The 20,143-nt window shown below is 41.1% G+C and overlaps 1 protein-coding gene across 1 annotated transcript in view; it reads right to left on the reverse strand.

Moving 5' to 3' along the window:
- The window catches only part of top2b (DNA topoisomerase II beta), a 215,899-nt gene that overhangs the window by 28,276 nt on the left and 167,480 nt on the right, over positions 1-20,143 (reverse strand). The window contains exons 19-21 of the mRNA XM_034161467.1: positions 8,508-8,629; positions 847-995; positions 2-233 (exon numbers count right to left, since the gene is read on the reverse strand). Of these exons, the coding sequence (XP_034017358.1) occupies positions 2-233; positions 847-995; positions 8,508-8,629 (503 nt within the window). The remainder of the gene's footprint in view (position 1; positions 234-846; positions 996-8,507; positions 8,630-20,143) is intronic.

Here is a 20,143-nt window from a genome sequence, read left to right on the forward strand (position 1 = left end):
CCATTGGAATAGGGTCCTGGTGATTCAGCATGCGGTTGATATTGTTGACAATCTCTCGAACGTCATAGTTGGGGATCTTGCACGCCCAGCCAGTGCCGATGCCCTCGGTACCGTTCACCAGCACCATTGGAATGATGGGAATATACCACTCTGGCTCCACCTTCTGGTTATCATCGTACAGAAACTTGAGAAGGTTGGAGTCCACTGTTGGGAATAACAGCTTGGCCAGAGGGCTGTGGGAAATGAGGCGATGCCGTTACAACATTTACCTCCACAAACACAACACAGTCACAGAGCGTTTTACACTCGCATCAAGTCACAAAGCAAACTAACACAAATAAATGTGTGTTTATAAAATGCTTTCATTCATCATTTTGTCAGCACACACAGTGAAATGTTACACCATTCACTCCCAACTGCAACTGTGCACTTTTGTTTCCACAGTGAAAGAGTCTCAAAACAGCCCACAAACACCTTTTAGCTGAAACACATTTATGTCAAAGCAGCAGCTTCCATTTGTTACGTAATAAAGAGATGCTATATAATTATTCCAGGACTACTTATCTTACTGTATCTGTGCTGTGGAATGACCCCCCCCCCCCCCACAAGCATCTCCTAAAAATTCCTGTTTTTAATGAAAGTTGCTTAAATAATTGCATTGATACATTGAAGTCTGTGACCCTAACACACCATAAATGCAAAAAATAAAATAAATGGGAGTTTTCACAAGGTTTTTTACTTTTGTTTTTAATGACAATGCAGTCAAATCTGATGCACAGCAGTGTAAGAGCTGCGCACACTGTGGATACAGTATACTGTATTTTATTTTTGGCATTAGTGTTCTACCTGAGCATGGTGAAGATGTAACGAGGACTGGCAGCATCCTTGCCTCCGTTGATACGAGTACCAAACTGACCCAGTGGCTGCAGGATGTTCAGATTATTGCTGCCGACAAAGTTCTGGGCCAAGTTGACAATAGTCATCATGAGCGCTTGCTATGTGGACAAATAAGAATGGATTAATTGACAGTCAGGACACTTCAGAAATAAAATAAATTCTTCAGCAGAGAAATTAATGACACTGAAAACCTTAAAGCTATTAAAAGATAATGTTCAATTCCCTGTCTAGTAGAAATGTCTGCAGTGTGTGATTGTAACTGATTCCACCTGCTCAAACTGATGTCATTCAGTGAAATCACCTGGTGGCTGGCTGCTAAGAAAGCCGGCACCCCCTCGGCCCTTTCTGGAACGGGTTTGAGACTTTTCACAAATACATATTTATTTGTAAAAACCAACACACACATTACAGTAACGTGTGTGTTGGTTTTTACACATAAATAAACCAACCAACCAGTGAAGGAGATTAATTTTTCATGTCTCCTGCCCACTGTATGTGTTGTTGTACATGAAAAGTAAATGGAACTTTTTGGGGGGCAACAGCAGGCAGTGTGCATAAAGACAGAAGCTCTGGCTTGTTGTTAATTTGGGGTTTGTGATCATCTTTGATTTAACTCTGAAGCCTCTGCGGTGCTTAAAGTCGAAACTGGCTTATCAGTAGCCAAACAGTGTACCGAGTCAGTACTAAAAGTTAACAGCTGTAACTTCTGCTAATTTTTTAAAGCAGTTTTATCAGTTTAGTGTTAGAAAAGTTAACTTTTCATTTAGCGGATTAGGGGTTATGGACGCTAACTTTTTGGTTAGCTGTATCCCCCACTGCATTAAACATAGTATGAATACTAGGGATGAGCGAGTATCAATCAATCAATTTTATTTATATAGCGCCAAATCACAACAAACAGTTGCCCCAAGGCGCTTTATATTGTAAGGCAAAAGAGAACCAGGAAAAAGACATGCTGTGGAGGGGAGCAGAGATCAGTCACTAATGATTAAATGCAGAGTGGTGCATACAGAGCAAAAAGAGAAAGAAACACTCAGTGCATCATGGGAACCCCCCAGCAGTCTAAGTCTATAGCAGCATAACTAAGGGATGGTTCAGGGTCACCTGATCCAGCCCTAACTATAAGCTTTAGCAAAAAGGAAAGTTTAAGCCTAATCTTAAAAGTAGAGAGGGTGTCTGTCTCCTGCTGAAGGCTCTGCCTCCCATTCTACTCTTACAAACACTAGGAACTACAAGTAAGCCTGCAGTCTGAGAGTGAAGCGCTCTATTGGGGTGATATGGTACTATGAGGTCCCTAAGATAAGATGGGACCTGATTATTCAAAACCTTATAAGTAAGAAGAAGAATTTTAAATTCTATTCTAGAATTAACAGGAAGCCAATGAAGAGAGGCCAATATTGGTGAGATATGCTCTCTCCTTCTAGTCCCCGTCAGTACTCTAGCTGCAGCATTTTGAATTAACTGAAGGCTTTTCAGAGAACTTTTAGGACAACCTGATAATAATGAATTACAATAGTCCAGCCTAGAGGAAATAAATGCATGAATTACTTTTTCAGCATCACTCTGAGACAAGACCTTTCTAATTTTAGAGATATTGCGTAAATGCAAAAAAGCAGTCCTACATATTTGTTTAATATGCGCTTTGAATGACATATCCTGATCAAAAATGACTCCAAGATTTCTCACAGTATTACTAGAGGTCAGGGTAATGCCATCCAGAGTAAGGATCTGGTTAGACACCATGTTTCTAAGATTTGTGGTGCCAAGTACAATAACTTCAGTTTTATCTGAGTTTAAAAGCAGGAAATTAGAGGTCATCCATGTCTTTATGTCTGTAAGACAATCCTGCAGTTTAGCTAATTGGTGTGTGTCCTCTGGCTTCATGGATAGATAAAGCTGGGTATCATCTGCGTAACAATGAAAATTTAAGCAATGCTGTCTAATAATACTGCCTAAGGGAAGCAAGTATAAAGTGAATAAAATTGGTCCTAGCACAGAACCTTGTGGAACTCCATAATTAACCTTAGACTGTGAAGAAGATTCCCCATTTACATGAACAAATTGTAATCTATTAGATAAATATGATTCAAACCACCGCAGCGCAGTGCCTTTAATACCTATGGCATGCTCTAATCTCTGTAATAAAATTTTATGGTCAACAGTATCAAAAGCAGCACTGAGGTCTAACAGAACAAGCACAGAGATGAGGCCACTGTCCGAGGCCATAAGAAGATCATTTGTAACCTTCACTAATGCTGTTTCTGTACTATGATGAATTCTAAAACCTGACTGAAACTCTTCAAATAGACCATTCCTCTGCAGATGATCAGTTAGCTGTTTTACAACTACCCTTTCAAGAATTTTTGAGAGAAAAGGAAGGTTGGAGATTGGCCTATAATTAGCTAAGATAGCTGGGTCAAGTGATGGCTTTTTAAGTAATGGTTTAATTACTGCCACCTTAAAGGCCTGTGGTACATAGCCAACTAATAAAGATAGATTGATCATATTTAAGATCGAAGCATTAATTAATGGTAGGGCTTCCTTGAGCAGCCTGGTAGGAATGGGGTCTAATAGACATGTTGATGGTTTGGAGGAAGTAACTAATGAAAATAAGTCAGACAGAACAATCGGAGAGAAAGAGTCTAACCAAATACCGGCATCACTGAAAGCAGCCAAAGATAACGATACGTCTTTGGGATGGTTATGAGTAATTTTTTCTCTAATAGTATAATTTTATTAGTAAAGAAAGTCATGAAGTCATTACTAGTTAAAGTTAAAGGAATACTCGGCTCAATAGAGCTCTGACGAGTACACCACTATCTGTATCTGTTCAACCATCTAAATGATCTGTATCCATAGCTGTACTCGTAGTGGGCGGGGCCTAAACCGGAAGTGGGCATGGTTTAACCCAAAATGGCTGGGGCTTAAATCAGTACATTATTTTAAGTCTGAAATTGAAATGGATTCAAATCAATGTTTTTGATCACAAAAGTAAGAGAACTATACTCAACAAAAATATAAACGCAACACTTTTGGTTTTGCTCCCATTTTGTATGAGATGAACTCAAAGATCTAAAACTTTTTCCACATACACAATATCACCATTTCCCTCAAATATTGTTCACAAACCAGTCGAAATCTGTGATAGTGAGCACTTGTCCTTTGCTGAGATAATCCATCCCACCTCACAGGTGTGCCATACCAAGATGCTGATTAGACACCATGATTAGTGCACAGGTGTGCCTTAGACTGCCCACAATAAAAGGCCACTCTGAAAGGTGCAGTTTTATCGCACAGCACAATGCCACGGATGTCGCAAGATTTGAGGGAGCGTGCAATTGGCATGCTGGCAGCAGGAATGTCAACCAGAGCTGTTGCTCGTGTATTGAATGTTCATGTCTCTACCATAAGCCGTCTGCAAAGTCGTTTCAGAGAATTTGGCAGTACATCCAACCAGCCTCACAACCGCAGACCACGTGTAACCACACCAGCCCAGGACCTCCACATCCAGCATGTTCACCTCCAAGATCGTCTGAGACCAGCCACTCGGACAGCTGCTGGAACAATCGGTTTGCATAACCAAAGAATTTTTGCACAAACTGTCAGAAACCGTCTCAGGGAAGCTCATCTGCATGCTCGTCATCCTCATCGGGGTCTCGACCCGACTCCAGTTCGTCGTCGTAACCAACTTGAGTGGGCAAATGCTCACATTCGCTGGTGTTTGGCACGTTGGAGAGGTGTTCTCGTCACGGATGATGTGAAGGAGATGTGTTGCACTGCATGAGGCAAATGGTGGTCACACCAGATACTGACTGGTATCCCCCCCAATAAAACAAAACTGCACCTTTCAGAGTGGCCTTTTATTGTGGACAGTCTAAGGCACACCTGTGCACTAATCATGGTGTCTAATCAGCATCTTGATATGGCACACCTGTGAGGTGGGATGGATTATCTCAGCAAAGGAGAAGTGCTCACTATCACAGATTTAGACTGGTTTGTGAACAATATTTGAGGGAAATGGTGATATTGTGTATGTGGAAAAAGTTTTAGATCTTTGAGTTCATCTCATACAAAATGGGAGCAAAACCAAAAGAACATGTTTTTTATGAACTCAGAACATGAATATTCTTAAGTGTATGAATGAATATTTACAGAACAGCCTATGAGCTACTCAGTATGTATGAACAAGAGTTGTCATACTCAAGACAACTTTCTTTTTTTAAAATTTATGATCAAACTGTGATTGTTTTTCAATTAGTTATTTTTACTACCTAACGTTCTTGGCATTTTTTTCCCCACACAAAGTTAAACAATATTGATTAAGGTGTGTGTGTGTGTGTGTGTGTGACTGTGAGACAGAGGTTGTTCGACTGACCAATTTATGTTTATGAACTGCAGTGATAAAGTGTCAGATACTGCATGCAGCCATATTCAATACAAATATTAATATGGGCTACTTTGTGTGTTCAGCTACATGTGTGTATGTGTGTAAGTGGTGTGTTTATTTTTTAATGATCTGTGTGATTCATGCATACATCCAGTGATGGCAAACAGGGAAATAATCTGTCAGCCTTGTTCACTGTGTTCTTCTCAAAAGCACCACGTTCAGTAAGGAGCAAAGTTTTCCAACTGACTTTATAGCACCAACAAAACAAAGAGCAAACAAACGGTTAACAGAGTTTTTGGAGCGAGCTGCAGCCCTGCAGCAGCGGGAGCGGAGGTTTCTTCTCTTTTTATTTTACGTGCGCACGCGAGTGAATCATCTGTGGAGATAATTTTACTTATTAACTACACAGATGTATAATAAAACAAATGGTGACTGGTTTCTAAACACAATTATGACGGAGTTTTTGGGGGAAGAGCGAGCTGCAGCGCCACAGCAGGCAGCAGAGTTTCTTTTTCTTTTTAATTGTTTACATGTGCGTGCGTGAACGGGACAGGAGTTCCTCAAGTTGGGTTCCGCATAGGCGGAAGGACCACTGAAAGCAGCCGTCATCCAGACGCAGCTCCTGCAGCAAATAATGATACTCTGTATTGGGAACGTCTCATGTTTGTCAGCTTTCCACAACAACCCGTTCCGTGTGATCAAAGTCCGTCATGTTAACTTGACTTGACAACCGGAGCTGGCAAGCGGAATGGAAGGTCCTCCTATTTGATGATGCACCGGGGCGAATTTTTGCAGCAAAAGCAGAGCGACACACCAGGCCACAATTGACAACCTGATCAACTCTATGCGAAGGAGATGTGTTGCACTGCATGAGGCAAATGGTGGTCACACCAGATACTGACTGGTATCCCCCCCAATAAAACAAAACTGCACCTTTCAGAGTGGCCTTTTATTGTGGGCAGTCTAAGGCACATCTGTGCACTAATCATGGTGTCTAATCAGCATCTTGATATGGCACACCTGTGAGGTGGGATGGATTATCTCAGCAAAGGAGAAGTGCTCACTATCACAGATTTAGACTGGTTTGTGAACAATATTTGAGGGAAATGGTGATATTGTGTATGTGGAAAAAGTTTTAGATCTTTGAGTTCATCTCATACAAAATGGGAGCAAAACCAAAAGTGTTGCGTTTATATTTTTGTTGAGTGTATGTAATGGATTACATGAATCGGATCTGCCTAATGACCTGGCCAAAACCTTTTCTTAAAACTAGAGACATTTGTCACAAAATGCCCTGCGCACAGTACTATTTTCCATATAAAGTGCAGTAATATGTACGTGTGGGCTAGGTATTTGGTTGAACCCTCATGTGTTTGATTAAATTGGGATACACAGTGGAAAAATTGGAGATTGACATTATATTTATTTAGAGGATGTTCGGAAGCCTTTGAACAAATGCAACTATTGGTCATTTTTTAAAAGTAGGTCAAGGTCACCGGCCTTCAAACCCATGTGAAGTACTCCTCCAAAGCAAATACCCACCAAATATGAAGTTTCTGTGAGCAAAAGGTGCCAAGCTATGTTGCGGCGAACAAACTGCAGCCAGACGGACAGACAGATGGCCAGACGAACAGACGGACAACCTGGATGCTATATGCCCCGCCTCGCGTCGCAAGCGCGGTGCAGGGCATAAGAATAAACACCTGCTTTAAATAAGTGGTGGAAATCAAAAAGATGACATTTGGTCGAGTCACTCTTTTTTTTTCTAAGCGCAGAGCAGAGTGGTTCATTAAAATCCTGAAGCCTGATTTATGTTTCTGCCCCTGTGTAACTCCGTGCCATGCAATGACGTCAACATGTGTGACAGTTTTAAGGTTCTCCATTGTGTCTTTATGCAATTTTTCTGGATGAATTTGTCACTTAATGAGGTCTTCTTTCTATAATCAACATCTCCAAAGCAAAGCAAAGGTGTACTTTCTTCCATGAATTGTGGGTCTTTTTCCAACTTCGTGTTGTAAAGTTGGTGATATTTGCTGACTTTTCTGACAAACATTTCATCAATGAAATTAAATCGGGGGGCACCGCAAAAACTTTTGAAATGACAGGAAAGGAGTGAAAATGTAAAAGTCACAGCAGCCTTTTGCGGGGTCTGATTTAGCAGGCAAGTCAGGCTGGGGGGGGGGGGGGGGGGGGTCACAATCAGTCAGAGGGCAAATGTGTCATCGGCTACGAAATGATCATTTCATTTTTATATAGTGTGGCCTCAAACGGGACAAAAGTAAAAGTAGCTTCAAAATATCTTCATTCATGAAGTCAGTGGTGTGCAGCCGATCTGCTCTGTGTCAGTCTGATCCCATCAGATCTCAGAAGCTAAGCAGTGTGGGACCTGGTTAGTACTTGGATGGGAGACCGCTTTGGAACACCAGCGGCTGTGTGTGTTTCTCCAGGTAAAACTGGAGTTGCGTCAGGAAGGGCATCCGGTGTAAAACTTGTGCCAACTACCTGTGTGGATCTGGCTGTACCCGCTGTGGTGACCCCGAACACCAAACAGGAGCAGCCGAATGGACGACAACAACAACATGAAATCAGTGGTGTGGCCGAGTGGTGCAGCGCAAGTCATTAGTATGACAAAAAAAAAAAAAAAAAAAATCGCCGGTCTGGTCGAATCACTAGACTGTCAAGATTTATAAACTAGACATCAATCTAGCAGGAGAAAATATCAACTACACATAAGTCAAAAGTTACTGGTCTGTGACCTCGGACCAGTGGATTTCTCTACCCCTGAGGGTGCAAGCATAAAAGTGGTTTTGGAAATACATGCTTCGGGGAGGAACTGCCTTCCATTGCAAACATTAATCCATATATGGGTGCTTAAACGCAATGTCAATTTTTTTTAACTTTCGGCAAAAATGATCTTTTTTTTAATTTTTGTTTTCATATCTCAAAAACATGATGTGATTGGCAGAAACTAACACCAGATTCGGATTCAGTGCCCCAAAGATACACAAAATCTGCTGAAAAACTTTGTGCAAGAAAAATCGTGTTGACCAATAAATTCTTGTTAGTATCGGCTAATGAAAGAAAAAAAAATGTGCAGGGATTCTCCAGTTTGGACAAACATCGTCCAGCTGCTTCAGTGTAGCATATATACACAGTTGAACCATTATGAACACTGGACCAACGTCTGAGAGAATTCTCTCACTGATAAACCAGGAGATTGTACCTCTCCGTGATGGTAGGCAGACATCTCTGCTATTGAACCAGCCAGCTGTGCGACTTTCACTTCCCTCTTGTCATTCCTCTTCAAACAGGTGAACAACACTTTCCTTTGTCCTGGTTTCAAGCCTACACACAAAACCCACACCATGGAAAAAAAAGACAGAAACAGAGAGAGAGAAATTAGATTCATACATTGTAAGAGGAGTAGGACTGCAAATAAGTTATCAAATGTCTGGTATGAGATTTTCCACTGGCTTGGTGATGAGTTCAGTCTCATCCATTTATGAACCTGCTCTTACTTTTGCTGCTTGTCTAGCCGTGTGAGCACATGACCCTGTTTCTAACAGGCCTGTCCAGGGCAATAGGACCTAAAACTCACACCGCAGTATAAATCAAATCCTTCACAGTAACGGTATATATAGCGATATAAACTTAAGTGTAAAAATTATAATGGAAGTATTTCTGAATGGGTTATATAGTCCCTTAGCAAGGCTAAATTGATTAAAAAAAGATAAAAAAAAAACAAAAAAACAACAAAACCAGATAATGTAATTTTGATAACATTTATTGTGCAGATCTCAAAACTCAGCACTATAGTGCAAAATAGTGCAAACACCACACAAACACCATTTTTTATAACAGAATGCAAATATAAATAGTAAATTTTAAAAAAATGAACATATGTAGCAACCCCCCCCAAAAAAACAAACTATTTGCCATAATTTTCAGACTATAAGCCACCACTTTTTTCACACACTTTGAACACTGCAGCTTAAACAATGATGTGGCTAATTTATGGATTTTTACAGGCTTTCTCACAAGTCGAAATACGTCAATCGATGCTGTCTATTGATTCGCTGAAAGATGCGGTCCTCATGCGGTGTAAATTCACACACAAAGTAAATATAACCCCAATTCCAATGACGTTGGGACACTGTGTTAAACGTAATGCTGCATTTACACATAACTATGGCAAGTCACGAATGCCACAAAGTATAGATTCTTGGCCGTTGATCACAAATGTGATTTTTCAGGGCAGAGCAGGGCTTGACAATAAGGCAATTTATGCACTGGCCCACAGGGCCAGTAGAATCTGAAAGTTACTGGCCCGGATGAAAATATCACTGGCCCATACTTTCACGCCTGTGCCAAACCGGGGGGTAACTGATAAAAATTTTTTAAATCAACACTCAGACATTAGAATTGGGTTTCCTTAATGTAAAAACACTTGAAAACAAACACAAAATTCTTATACTACATGATAAAAACCTTAAAGTGAGTAAACTTCGAAAAAAATGTCGGTAGGTAACTGATAGGAATTTTTTCAACACTCAGACATTAATACAAAAATAAATTTATTTCTTGATCATTTACAAAATTAATATGTTAAATTTCATAAACCAAGCTCCCTTGCTAATGTTGTCACCGTGGGGTTTCCACAAGGGCATACTGATTAGACTTTTAAACTGGCGTATGAAATCATACCACATTGTCTACCAGGACATGGGATATTTATACTTACTTGTCAGCATATTCTGGCATGACCCTACAAGTTCCACAGAAGACAACCTCACTCTCCTCATCACGCTCCAGCCATGGCCGTCTTTTCTTCCAGGAAGTTTGCCAAGTTTTCCTCACCCTTTTCTTCTCATATTCAGCATCAGCAGCCTTCCTCTTCTGTGCTTGTTTTGAGGGTGATAGCTGTTCTTTCCTTTGCTTTCCTGGTTTCTGCCCAGGGGCAGGAGGTTTCAAGAAATTCATAATATTCACTGCGCTCGATCTTGGTTAAGCGAAAATGACGCGTCGATGTTGAAGCGAAATTTGCGCCACATCAGAAGATGCGCCTGCAGACGAAGTTTGTCTGCACTTCGGCAATGTTCGCAACATTGCCGAAGTGGTGCAACATGTCCTGTCTCTGGTAGCAGCCTGTGAGCAGGACGTATGTCTCTTTTGTCCTTTATTTCACAACTATGACAAGAGTTTTTGGAGGAGCAGCAGCCCCACAGCAGCGGGAGCGGAGTTTCTTTTTTTTTTAATTGTTTACATGTGCGCGCGTGAACGGGACAGTTGGTCCTCAAGTTGGGTCCTGCAGAGACAGAAGGACCGCTGAAAGCAGCCATCATCCAGACGCAGCTCCTGCAGCAAATAATGATACTGCCTGAATTGGGAACGTCTCATGACGTTTGTCAGCTTTCCACAACAACTCGCTCCGTGTGATCAAGGTCCGTCATGTTAACTTGACTGACAACCGGAGCCGGCGAGCTGAATGGAAGCTCCTCCTATTTGATGACGCACCGGGGCGAATTTTCGCAGCAAAAGCAGAGCGACACACCGGGTGAAGGAGGCGCGTCCGTTGCAACGCGACCCCCGCGAATTTGTAGCATCTGATCGCGCCCGGTGTGAACGCGGCATTAGACTAATAAATCTGCCCAAAGCGATTTTAATTCTTACTGGCCCATACGGGCCAGTGAAATATGAACTTCACTGGCCCGTGGTGGCCCGGAACATGTAAAAAAAGGCCGCCGGGCCATCGGACCAGTGCTATTGTCGAGCCCAGCAGAGGCGTCAGGTGTCCTCAGGACCTGCTGCAACCTGTTACCACACGTTACGATTAATGGCACATGTTGCTGGAGAATTATCAGGAACCATTACACACAGTCAAGAATAATGTTCTGCACTGTTCCACGCTATTGTGCATCGTTACATTCTGTCACGTTGTGAATGAGGCGAATTGTCCCCACACACACACCCATATTCATCCATCAGCTGATGAACAATTCAGATCGCTCCAGTTTGCTCCTTTAAATCCACACCAGAAGAACTTTGTGACTGCATGCTTAGTTGGGCTCTGTACCATGGAGTGGCACAGAGAGGAGGAGGAGACCAAGAGCCAGATGTGTGGCTCCACGCGGCTCTCGTCTCGCTTGTTTTCCCAAACTGCTGCAGGTGTTCTACCTGCAGCAGTGCACTGATGAGCATTGGAACGAGACTTTTAGTCGACTTGGCGTCACTGTCCTTCTTCAGCATCCTGCAGCAATGAAACTGAATGTGGTGCAGCAGGTTTAATTGTGCACAAGTCAGAGAAGAATGCTGTCACACTCTATTAAGGATCACCACTAATCAAGACAGATCAACACGCTCAGTTGTGACCTCCACAACATGAGGTAAAATGAGGGTGGTGCGTGACATTCGTTGAAGATTTTTTGACAGCCAAAAACATGCTCCATGAAAATCATGAATATCATGCACCAACACGCATTATTAAGAAACCTATTCAGATGCATTAAGTCATGTTAAGAATGTCAGGAATGTGCCAAGAATGACACACATATGACATTCGTAACACGTCTTGCCTATGTGTAAACACATCATAAGAAACCTATTCAGATGTGTTAAGTCACATTAAGAATGTTAGCAATGTGCCAAGAATGACACAAACACAACCCCGATTTCAATGAAGTTGGGACGTTGTGTAAAATGTAAATAAAAACAGAATATAATGATTTGCAAATCCTCTTCAACCTATATTCAATTGAATACACCACAAAGACAAGATATTTTAATGTTCAAACTGATAAACTTTATTGTTGGCTTTCAGCCTTGCTGCTTACATGTAGAAAGTTCTCCAGATTCTCTGAATCTTCTGATTATATTGTGGACTGTAGATGATGGAATCCCTAAATTCCTTGCAACTGAACATTGAGAAATATTGTTCTTAAACTGCTGGACTATTTTTTCACGCAGTTCACAAAGTGGTGGTCCTCGCTCCATCTTTGCTCGTGAACGGATGAGACTTTTGAGGATGCTCCTTTTATACCCAATCATGACACTCACCTGTTTCCAATTATCCTGTTCACCTGTGGAATGTTCCAAACAGGTGTTCTTTGAGCATATGCAAATCATTGTCTTCTATTTTTATTTACATTTCACACAAGGTCCCAACTTCACTGGAATTGGGGTTGTATGGCATTCGTAACATGTCTTGCCTATGTGTAAACGCAGCATAAATAAAAACAATCTTACCTATTCATTTTAGTGGATTCGTCATCATGTCCTCAAGAAAAATGATCCACATAAAGCCCCCTGATTTTGGAAAACATTTGAAAATACTTTAATTCCTTGTCATGACTAAAGAAAAGTCCCTCTCAGGGAACTTTGTGCCACAGTTGCACCGTCCGATCAGTAAGCAGAGCCCCCCCTCCCCCCCACGGGTCTCTGTCTTTGCGCCACAAGTTGAAAAAGTCACAGCGCCTCATTAACGTCTCATTTACTACAGACACCAGGCAATCCTGGCTGCACGTGACAAAATTATCTCATGATCCACAAAGAAAAAAATGTTAAAGTTACTCCCTGTGTGTGCACTGGATGCCGTGCTGGTCAATAGCTACGTGCAACACCATTGGGAAAAAAGAATTTATGGTATGTATTTCATTAAAAGTTAAAAAAAAAAAATCGTTCTAACATTTTTCTGTGTAAATATCTCATGTTACAACGTGGAAACATGCGGCTTATAGACAAGTGCAGCTTATTTATGTACATTTTTTTTCTTTTTAAAATGGGTGGGTGTGGCTTATATTTAGGTGCACTCTAAAGTCTGGAAATTATGGTACATTAGAATGCAGGAAATGCTGCATGTACATAGTTTGTACAACTATCTCTTCTACATTGGACTACTGCAACGTTCCATTTTCTGGTTCACCGCAGTCCAGCATTAGGGCTCTCCTATTGGTTCAAAATGCTGCTGCCAGACTTTTGACATGAAGCAGAAAGTTCGACCACATTACACCCATTTTGGCATCCCTTCACTGGCTTCTTGTCCCAGTGAGATCAGATTTTAAGGTTCTGCTACTAGTCTATAAAATTGTTCATGGACTGGCACCTCCCTACCTAGCTGACTTAATGAAACCTTACGTACTGGCCTTGGCTTTGTGTCCCTAGGGTGAATAAAAAGTCTGCGGGTCACAGAGTCAGATTCTGTGGAGACTTTCAAGTACAGACTTAAGACTAGGGATAGGTATTGATAACATTTTATCGATAGATACCATTATCAATTTCGCTTACTGATCCGATTCTTTATTGATACCTCTTGTGAATTTTCTGTGTACTAAAAGTAGGCTTTACAGGTTTTCTATGTCAACAACATCTTATTGAGTCTTAAAGTAAATAAATATGAAATTGGTCACTGGATCCTTAAACGTTGGACATAATAAACTCTACATGGTGGATCCTTGATCTCTGGACATAAATAGAAATAAACAAAATTTGCAGTTATTGTCAAAAGCATTTCCTTTCAGACATTATTGGCATGAATGTCTTTCCATACATCTGAGCTGAGCTCTTACAGCTGCTGTGCTGCAGGTCAGGATGTAATTCATAAACAATGCAGGACATCTCATTTTGGGAGGAAAAAACATTTTAGTCAATTGTAGTTTGTCTGTATTACAGCCTTTGTTTGAGGTGTCATTGTATTTAAAGTGGCAATTCGTTTTGAAGTTATTAATTCCGACCAGACTCTGTCTGACTCTTTAATTTCCTGCTTTTAAACTCAGATAAAACTGAAGTTATTGTACTTGGCCCCACAAATCTTAGAAACATGGTGTCTAACCAGATCCTTACTGTGGATGGCATTACCCTGACCTCTAGTAATACTGTGAGAAATCTTGGAGTCATTTTTGATCAGGATATGTCATTCAAAGCGCATATTAAACAAATATGTAGGACTGCTTTTTTGCATTTACGCAATATCTCTAAAATCAGAAAGGTCTTGTCTCAGAGTGATGCTGAAAAACTAATTCATGCATTTATTTCCTCTAGGCTGGACTATTGTAATTCATTATTATCAGGTTGTCCTAAAAGTTCCCTAAAAAGCCTTCAGTTAATTCAAAATGCTGCAGCTAGAGTACTGACGGGGACTAGAAGGAGAGAGCATATCTCACCCATATTGGCCTCTCTTCATTGGCTTCCTGTTAATTCTAGAATAGAATTTAAAATTCTTATTCTTACTTATAAGGTTTTGAATAATCAGGTCCCATCTTATCTTAGGGACCTCGTAGTACCATATCACCCCAATAGAGCACTTCGCTCTCAGACTGCAGGCTTACTTGTAGTTCCTAGGGTTTGTAAGAGTAGAATGGGAGGCAGAGCCTTCAGCTTTCAGGCTCCTCTCCTGTGGAACCAGCTCCCAATTCAGATCAGGGAGACAGACACCCTCTCTACTTTTAAGATTAGGCTTAAAACTTTCCTTTTTGCTAAAGCTTATAGTTAGGGCTGGATCAGGTGACCCTGAACCATCCCTTAGTTATGCTGCTATAGACTTAGACTGCTGGGGGGTTCCCATGATGCACTGTTTCTCTTTTTGCTCTGTATGCACCACTCTGCATTTAATCATTAGTGATCGATCTCTGCTCCCCTCCACAGCATGTCTTTTTCCTGGTTCTCTCCCTCAGCCCCAACCAGTCCCAGCAGAAGACTGCCCCTCCCTGAGCCTGGTTCTGCTGGAGGTTTCTTCCTGTTAAAAGGGAGTTTTTCCTTCCCACTGTAGCCAAGTGCTTGCTCACAGGGGGTCGTTTTGACCGTTGGGGTTTTACATCATTATTGTATGGCCTTGCCTTACAATATAAAGCGCCTTGGGGCAACTGTTTGTTGTGATTTGGCGCTATATAAAAAAATTGATTGATTGATTGATTGATTGGCAGAGAGCCGCGCAGCATTTGGAGCTGTGACAACGGAACAGAGGACGATTCTCGTTTCTTGACTGCAACAAGACAAGAGTCCCAGTTAGTGACTTTAATTCACACAAAAGTGACTCACGATTGACATATTTTAATGGCTTTGAGAGGAGTTAAGAAGCAGACTTGCCGCTTCTGAAGAGCAGCGAATCAAAGAACCAATGCGCCAGCTGATCAAAGCACTGCTTCACTGGTTCACATTCCAAAGTGGAGTCGTGCTGCAGACGCGGTTGATTACAGAGCCACTGCAGGGTCTGTCATCAACATAGAGAAATTATCATTTTCTCAAAAACAACAGCTGCTCTGAAAGACATATAAGGGAATCATTAAGCAAAAAGGCTATTGATGTCGGTGGATCGAATAATTTTTTTAACAACACCCGAAAAGAACCGGTTCTCGATACCCAACCCTACTTAAGACGCACTTATTTTCCCTTTCGTATGGCTAGCATACTGGCATAGTATAGTTCTGCACTTTTTACTCTTTTAATTCATTTTATTAGTAATTGGAGCGGGCCGCGGCCTCAAAGGTCTTTAGGTTCAAAGACCTAAATTCTGGGTCTTTTAGTGAAGCTTTGGGCTAGTGGCCAGCGATCACCTTAGTATTTCTTCTGTTTTTCTTGTTGTTTAATGCTGACAAATTATACTGTATTTCTTGTCTTTCTGATGCCTGTTTAAGGTGCAGCTCCATCCAGAGATGGGTGTTGTATTTGTGCTGGAGACCCTCCTGTCCTGTGCACCAACAGCATTTCCTGTATATTCGTCCATGAATTGTTCTGTAATTTGTGTCTGTATCATGGCCCAAGCAGAGGGTCACCCCTTTGAGTCTGGTCTGCTTGAGGTTTCTTCCTCAGAGGGAGTTTTTCCTTACCACTGCTGCTCTGGAGGTTAGTAAGGTTAGACCTTACCTGTGTGAAGCGCCTTGAAGCAATTCTGTACTGTAGCCAAGTGCTTGCTCACAGGGGGTCGTTTTGACCGTTGGGGTTTTTCTGTAATTATTGTATGGCCTTGCCTTACAATATAAAGCGTCTTGGGGCAGCTGTTTGTTGTGATTTGGCGCTATATAAAAAAATTGATTGATTGATTTGGCGCTATATAAATGAAAATAAAATGAAAATTGAAACTGAATTATGCAAGCATGCTAATATCTACTTATGTCCACTGATTCCAAGAAGCCAACTGGTTTTGGGCTCAGAAAGTCTAAGATCAGCAGTGCCCCATATTTTAGACTATATTCCTGTTGTCATAATAGCTCGTTATGTTTGGTAAACTGGAATTTGTGTTCAAAGTGCAGTATCCAACTACATTTTGATCCAGCTGCATATGAAGATACCATGTCTTCCTGATACCACCTCCACACTGACATGCCTCCTCCACTCACACATACAACGTAAAGCTATAATAAAATACAGTATAAAAATAATCAATATTTATGAGTACAATGGTAAGAATATTTGCATGATCTTTCAAGGAATGAAAATATTCTTTTCATTACACAAATTGAAGACTTTCATTAACTGTTGTCAGTACATTCAGGTGGTCAAAAATGTACCGTATTTTACAGAGTATAAGTCGCACCTGTTAAAAATGCATCTTGAAGAAATATAAGTTGCACCTTTGTTCTGTATTATCATCTTTTTAATTTGGGATTTTTGTGCATTGTTACAGTAATTTTTTATTACTGGCATGCATTCTTTTACTATTAGAGTTTATTTTGTTTCGTTTTTAGATTCCTGCAAAAATTTCTAGATAATAATAATAACCTCTATTTAACCACATAAAAGCCCACTGAGATCGAAACCCCTTTTACAAGGATGATCTGGCCAAGAAAGGCAGCAGTACACATAATAGACAGGTTAACATCATGAGAACATTCATGAAAAAAATACACGGAATATACAGAAAAAAGAAAACAATCAGCTTGGTCATTGTAACGCTGTATACGATAAAGCAAATTACAATTTAGAAACATGGGCACTGTGCAAAAGAATTCCGTTTGCGATCTCTTAAAATACAGTGGAAGGCATACAAAGAAATCAACCCAGACCGTTTCAATTCAGAGAGGACATTCCAATCAGAGGGAGACGAAAAACTAAAAGCTTTCTTTCCCGTTTCAGTGCAGACATGAGGTACATAAAATCACAGCATGTCATTTGAGCACAAAGCATAACAGCTTTCAGATCTCTGAACTAAACCAGATAAATAGATCGGAACCAGTCCGATAACAGTCTTGCATACCAGAGTCATCCAATGCGTATATTGCCTTACAGTCAAAGAAGGCATGCCAGCTTTGGCATACAAGTCACAGTGATGGGTAAGATGGTTACAACCAGTGACAGTCCACGTGCACTCAACCGTGGAGCCATGAAAATTCAGTAAGGTATAGTAGTGTTCAGAATAATACGAGGTCTGTTAGAAAAGTAACGGACCTTTTTATTTTTTGCAAAAACTATATGGATTTGAATCATGTGTGATTGCATCAACCAAGCTTGAACCTTTGTGTGCATGCGTGAGTTTTTTCACGCCTGTCGGTTGCGTCAATCGCCTGTGAGCACGCCTTGTGGGAGGAGTGGTCCAGCCCCCTCGTCGGATTTTCATTGTCAGGAAATTGGCTGATCGACTGCTGCTTTGCTTCATCAAAATTTTTTCAGAAAGTGTGAGACACAGCCAGGTGGAAACCATTTGGAAAATTCAGATGGCTTTCGGTTAAGATCTTATGGGGATCACACAGATTAAGGACAATTACAACTGGATTAAAAGATGGCCCACAGCGGCGGATGGTGCGCCGCACACCGAGTGGCGATCGACAGGCTCAAACGACCAGATCATTTCAAAAGTGAACGTTTTGTTGATCCGGGACGTCGTCTGACTACCAGAGAAATGGCAACACAGCTGGACATAGCACTTTTTCGGCACATTCCACTGTTACAGGAGATTTTGTAAGGGAAAGAGGTGTGGAGGAATTCGCCACGGAGTCGCTCATGGCGCGGGACGAAAGCACCTCCGTGTTGGTCTCACAGGACAAGCCCTAACATGCCCAGCTCTTGCACCATTCGGAAAATTCAGACGGCTTTTGGTGGCTTTTCAGTCGTGTGACTATCTGAGAAATTGTGGACGAGCTGGACATGCCACAACATGTCCTGTGAGGCTTCATCACGGCATTGCTTTTTGTTCTGTGCCCTGCGCCTCCGTCCCGACGCGCGAATTTCTCCGCATGTCTTTTCATGCTGAAAAACTCCTGTAACAGTGGAATGTGCCATTCATTTCCAAAGTAAATGCTTTGTTGATCCAGGACCTCGTCTGACTACCACTGAAATGGCAGAAGAGTTTGACATCAGCACTTTTTTGTCATGAAGACATACGGAGAAATTCGCGCGTCGGGACGGAGGCACAGGGCACAGAACAAAAAGCAACAAAAAGCATGGGTGTTTCAACAAGACAATGACCCCAAGCACACTAGTAAACCAGCAAAATCTTGGTTCCAAACCAACAAAATTAATGCCTCGCAGATGTGAAGAAATCATGAAAAACTGTGGTTATACAACTAAATACTAGTTTAGTGATTCGAAGGATTGCTAAAAAAGCAGTGTGAACATAATCATTTTGAGTTTGTAGTATGTTTAACGGGTGCTGGCTTCATCCTTAAATAGGGGACACCTGATTCACACCTGTTTGTTCCACAAAATTGACAAACTCATTGACTGAATGTCACACTACTATTATTGTGAACACCCCCTTTTCTACTTTTTTTTTTTTTTTTTTACTAATACCAATTTCATAGCCTTAAGTGTGTGCATATCATGAATACTTGGTCTTGTTGGATTTGTGAGAATCTACTGAATCTACTGGTACCTTGTTTCCTATGTAACAATAAGAAATATACTCAAAACCTGGATTAATCTTTTTAGTCACATAGCACTACTATTATTCTGAACACTACTGTATGTCTTCTATAATACATTCCAATTCTAAGGTAGAACTCTACTAGTGTATACTAAGGTATATTTTAATGAGTGTGCTGGTCTTAAAACCAGGTTTAGTCAGGCACAGTGCCTTTGTGCACTGCATCCTACTCTGCATTCAAATTTCACTGCATGTGCTGGTTCAAGCACACATATACATAGCATTGCAGTAGTCCAGTAAGGTAGCAGTTATCAGGAGCTTCAAAGCACTTAAGAAAAAACATGACTTACTTCTATAAAAGAAGCCAAGCTTCATCCTTAATTTGGAGACCAAGTGTTTAAGATGAACTTTAAAAGAAAGCTCCGTATCAACAGTTAATCCCAAATACTTGTAAGTGCTGACTAGCTCGAGCATTTTACCTCAAGCAGTTTTAATTCATGGTATATTCTCCAAGAAGGTGCATTTGTTGTGGAGCTCACAAAAAGTTGTCCAATCAACCTCTGTTTTAGTTTTTCATGTCTTGAACCAGGCATGGTCCCTTTCTGCCTTTCATTGTTATGCTGATGATACTCAGTTGTACATGCCGATAACTGCGGGAAATCTCACTCCCATAAAATCCCTGCAGGACTGTCTTTTATCAGTGAGAATTTGGATGTCTAGTAACTTCCTACTTTTAAACTTTGATAAGACTGAAATGATGGTTCTTGGTCCAGCGAGACATCGGCATCAGTTTGACCAGCTGGCGCTCAGCCTGGGTTCCTGTGTCATACATCATATGGACAAAATGAGGAACCCTGGGGTTATTTTTGATCCCACGTTGTCTTTTGACCTCCACATCAGGGATGTTACTAGGACTGCTTTTTTCCATCTGAGAAATATAGCGAGGATCTGGCCCATCCTGCCCATGGCTGATGCTGAGACCCTGATTCATGCTTTTGTTTCTTCTTCTATTCTATTTATTATTGTAATGTTCTATTTTCAGGGTTACCACAGTCCAGCATTAGGGGTCT

This window comes from Thalassophryne amazonica, chromosome 20 (genome assembly GCF_902500255.1).
Source record: "Thalassophryne amazonica chromosome 20, fThaAma1.1, whole genome shotgun sequence".
NCBI lineage: Eukaryota > Metazoa > Chordata > Actinopteri > Batrachoidiformes > Batrachoididae > Thalassophryne > Thalassophryne amazonica.